Here is a 5,000-nt window from a genome sequence, read left to right on the forward strand (position 1 = left end):
AGATGGTGAGAGAGAGAGAGATCAGGATGAAGAGATAAGAAAAACGTGAGATTATTTGACAACACGTCTACGTCAGCATGTGCAACAACAGCATTAGTGATGACTGAAATAACAACATCACCGACGATGTTTGGAGGCGGGTGCACACATGTGCGAAAAGTACAAATCTGACCTATTGGAAAATCACTTTTTCAACCCCGAAAAGGCCCCCATACACTCGTCTGTTGACAGATGTATCAGCGTGTAGTGAGGCCCTTCAAGACAGTGAAAACAGATAAACCAAAACCAAATCCAAAACACACTCAAAAAAATAATAAATAATAATTTTTTTTAAACATTACTATTGCTAAAAGGAGTGTGACGATTTTTCAGTCAAGAGATAACACGAAGGAGCATCTCTATTGTTTTGTTTTTTTGTTTTTTGTTGTTGTTGGTTTTGTTTTTTTTGTTTGTTTGTTTGTTTGTTTTTTTCCTTTTTTTGTGATGGAATCAAATTCATTTCTGATTTTTGTTTTTCCCTCAATGATTATTTTTTTCGTTTTTTTTTTATGATGTATGAATTTTCTTTATATACAAACATGATCTGATAACTGAATCACCATTATTATGTCTGTCATAATATGCCATCTTCATTTCAGATGAAGCATAACTAGTACGTAATGTAGTACTGAAGTGAAAGGTAAAACCAATCAACAGTGTAGTGCTGCAGTATTAAAATAAAAAAGGAAAAGGAAAAAAAAAAAGAGCAACATGACAGCACGTCATATTCGTCATATTCCTTACAAAAAGAAAAAAAACCCATCAAATCACAAAAAAAAAAGAAAAAAAAGAGAACCTCATATTTAACAACCTGGTAGCATGTTATTAAAAAGAATCACACGTTTATTGATTGATTCATTTAAATAAACTTTGGTTTCGTTTTTCTCGACTCTGTGAAGAGTCACTGAGGGGAAACAACTTATCACCGGATTTCTCCAGGTCTGTGGATCGGGAGTGTGTCTAAAACCTGGGTCTCTGCGAATGGTTTTAATCTGGCACTACAACGCGAAAATAAATGAATGTCTATTTCATTATATAGATAGATAGATAAAAGTACAAGCGGACTGACCAGCCTCTCCCCAGAAGATCCGCTCCTCAAGGCCCAGGAAGAGCCTCAGCTCCTCGTCGTCCATCTGACTGACGGGGAAGTCCACGTGCTGCCCCTGCCCCTTCTCCTCCTCCCTCAGCTCCTCCTCCACCTTGTCGTCGTCCGCAAGGTCTTCAGGAGACGACACGGCAGCTTCATCAACGATGTCGTCGTCATCAGAGCCCAGGCCGACAGTAGCGTGCTGCTGTTGTTGTTGCAGCGGGTCTTCTTTGACGGGGTCATACACGGAGTTTGGGTTCGAGTCTGGAGTGAGAGCCGAGGCCTGGGTGGCTGACAGCAGCGTGGCCAGCCCCAGCAAGGCGAACAGCGGGATTCTCGCCATCCTCTCTCCTCGGGTCGTCGGTCTTGAGTTCCTTGTCGTGGCGGAACTCAGTGTCTCGGCAACAGAGGTGGGCCTTTCTGTGGCGCTGAGTTCAGTGGTGGCTGAAGGCGAGTGGAGCTACAACCGAGCTGGGGCGGATTTCTTCTGTGTGGAGAGTCAGCGCTCCTCACTACGACGGAGACTGCAGGGAAACGTGTCTGTGGCAGGCAGGAAGGCAGTCAGGCAGGCAGTCAAGTCAGTACCCAGTAGGCTGTGCCAGACTGGAACAAGGGGCCAAGGTTTTATAACCCGCTGACCCGGAAGTGAAAGGATGGATGTATGGGGAGGAGGTGGGTTTGGAGGGTGAGGGGGGGAGGGGAAAGAGGAAGGGAGAGAAGGATGAGATGTTGGGGGGGCAGGAGGGGAGTGAAGGGAGGAAGAGGGAGAAGGGGGTTTGGAAACGGTCCGTCCCGGATCCCGGATATGTCCAGGATGTTGCTGCTGCAGGCATGTGAGGCTGTGACTTGTATCGGGAATTCCCACACCTCTCTCTCTTTCTCCACTGGCGGTGTTGGGAGGAACGACCTATCAGGCTGACGCTGTGTTGGGGTCACGTTGTTTAGTGCTGGGGTCTTGGTTCGCTGAAGGTTTGTTACATCCTTCGAGAGGGCGATCCTGATACTTATCTGTGTGTGTGTGTGTGTGTGTGTGTGTGTTGGTGATTGTGTCGAGGGCTGCTGGAGGAACAGACGGATGCTGACTGAAGAACATGTTTTTGTTTGGAGCAAAGTCAGCAACCGCAATGCCCTAACCCCACCCACACCCCCACGTCCCTTCCTCCCCCCCCCCTCCCCTGCACTCTTCCTCTTCCCCCTCCCCCGCACCCCCTCTTCCACCCCCTCCCTCTCCGTGACCCAGTTACAGTGAGGAACGAGCGGCATGGCTGAGAAAAGCAGCAGCATGTAACGAGGGCTCTGGTTGGACAGAAGGTGGCAGATTCCTGATTGGAAGCAAGGGAAAGGAAGGGGGTGGTGGTGGTTGGGGGTCATAGGGCAGGGAGCACGCGAACTTGTCTGCCCCTATGTTGTTTCTGATAACTGTAAATATCCGGGTCCTGTACAATCTGAAAAAGACAACAACAACAACAACAACAAAAACCAAGACAAAAGAAACGAAACAAGAAAAAGAAGAAAAAAGAAGGGTGGGGTGGGGGTAAGGAAAGTGGAAGAGGGATGGAAAAGAGAAGAACAATTTACAGCGGGGAAGGGGGGGGGGGCTGTTGGGGAATTGAGGGTGAGGGTAGGTTTTCTGTTTGTGTCTGTCTCGTACCGGAACCGGATGTGCGTGTTGTCAACACCGCACTGATTGCGTGTCCCGGATGTACTCGGATGAAGCCTGGGCCCCCGCCTCTTTCTTCACTTGGGAAACATTGGCCTTGCTGTTTTGTGTCGTTTCTGTTTTTAAAAAAGTTAGATGTTTGTATAATGTCTGTTTTTCCCTTGCTTTAAACAAAATCTTTCATGTTTGTATAATGTCTGTTTTTTTGTTGTTGCTTTTTCATGATTATGGCTGCCTACATGGCGGGGTAAATAAAATAAAAAACAAACGGTCATACACGTAAAATGTTACATGTCTGTCTGAGTGTGTATGTGTGTGCGTCTGAAATCTGATTGAATGACACAGGAAACGAATGATGAGCGCCCAATGGCAGCCGTCAGTCGGCTCTACCCAGGTAGGCAGCCTGTGGTGCAAATGTCCCCGTGTATGTAAAGCGCTTAGAGCTTGGTCTCTGACCGAGGATAGGCGCTATAGAAGTATCCACATCAATCAATCAATTATAAACATTGTATATTCAAAGAGCTGTAATGGACTGTGGTGATTTGTTTTTGCTTTAGTTATTTGGTTGTTTGGGGGTTATTCTTTTGGTGGTTGCTTTTTGTGGTTTTTGGTTTGTTTGGTGCATTCACTGAATTCCATTTGTCTTGAAAATCAGTTCCCTTTCTGAAGCGAAACGAGGGAGACCCGGGGGGCGGGAGCGGGGGGGCGGAGGGGGAGTGGGGGGGGGCACAGACGGACAGGGACAGGGAGAGACAGAGACACGCACACAGAGTATATACACAATGATACTGACACAGTACTACCACAACAATGCCGACAGTGACAATACTGCCACAATGATACTGACACAATACTACCACAACAATGCCGACAGTGACAATACTGCCACAATGATACTGACACAGTACTGCCACAATGATACTGACACAATACTACTACAGTGATACTGAAACAATACCAAAATAATGATACTGACACAATACTTCCACAATAATGCCGACAGTGACAATACTGCCACAATAATACTGACACAATACTACCACAACAATGCCGACAGTGACAATACTGCCACAATAATACTGACACAATATTGCCACAATGACTACGCTGACACAATAATACGAGCTACCATAATACTGACATAATACCACTATAATGATACCAGCATAATACTATTACAATAACATACTGACATAATACCACTACAGTTATACCAACGTTATACCCCCATAATAATACTGACATAATACCACTACAGTGTATACCAAGATAATATCACTATAATAATACTGACATAATACCACTACAATGATACCAACATAATACCGTCCACCATAATAATACTGACATAATACTACTACAGTGATACCAACACAATATCACCATAACAATAACATTATACCACTATAATAATACTGACATAATACTACTGCACTGATACCATCAAAATAATACCACAATAATACTGACATATCATAGCTTTGATAATACTGACATGTTACCACTACAATGATACCAACATAATAATACTACAATAATACTGGACCACTATAATGATACCAACATAATACTACCACAATAATACTGATATAATACCACTACAATGTTACCAGCATAATACTGTCACACTAATACTGATATGATACCACTACAATGTTACCAACATAATACTACCACACTAATACTGATATAATTCAACTACAATGATACCAGCATTATACTCCCACAATAATACAGATATAATACCACTACAATGTTACCAACATAATACTACCACACCAATACTGACAAACGCAGAAGCAGAACTGCAATACAGGGGAAAAGTATGGGGTGCCTGGAACGTGTGCTGAGACCGTGTGAATGGGGAGATGGACAGACCGACAAACAACAAGGCCACACTGTGAATAACAGAGAGAGAGAGAGAGAGAGTAATCCTGTGGATCACACACACACACACACACACACACACACACACACACACACACACGCACACACACACACGCACGCACGCACGCACGCACGCACACGGACACACACACACGCACACACACACGCACACGCACGCACGCACGCACACGCACACACACTCACACACACACACACACACGCACGCACGCACGCACGCACGCACGCACGCACACTCACACACACACACACATACACACACACACACACGCACGCACGCACGCACACACACACACACACACACACGCA

General features: G+C 45.1%; 2 protein-coding genes across 3 annotated transcripts in view; one reads left to right on the plus strand and one right to left on the minus strand.

Annotated features, from left to right (window-relative positions):
- LOC143287438 (uncharacterized) overlaps positions 1-1,739 on the minus strand; it is a 3,197-nt gene extending 1,458 nt beyond the window's left edge. Inside the window, exon 1 of the mRNA XM_076595425.1 lies at positions 1,109-1,739. Coding sequence (XP_076451540.1) covers positions 1,109-1,469 — 361 coding nt within the window. The 5' untranslated portion in view covers positions 1,470-1,739. The remainder of the gene's footprint in view (positions 1-1,108) is intronic.
- LOC143287267 (G-protein coupled receptor dmsr-1-like) overlaps positions 1-5,000 on the plus strand; it is a 243,341-nt gene that overhangs the window by 190,350 nt on the left and 47,991 nt on the right. The window lies entirely within an intron of this gene.

Source organism: Babylonia areolata, chromosome 11 (genome assembly GCF_041734735.1).
Source record: "Babylonia areolata isolate BAREFJ2019XMU chromosome 11, ASM4173473v1, whole genome shotgun sequence".
NCBI classification, from domain to species: Eukaryota; Metazoa; Mollusca; class Gastropoda; order Neogastropoda; family Buccinidae; genus Babylonia; species Babylonia areolata.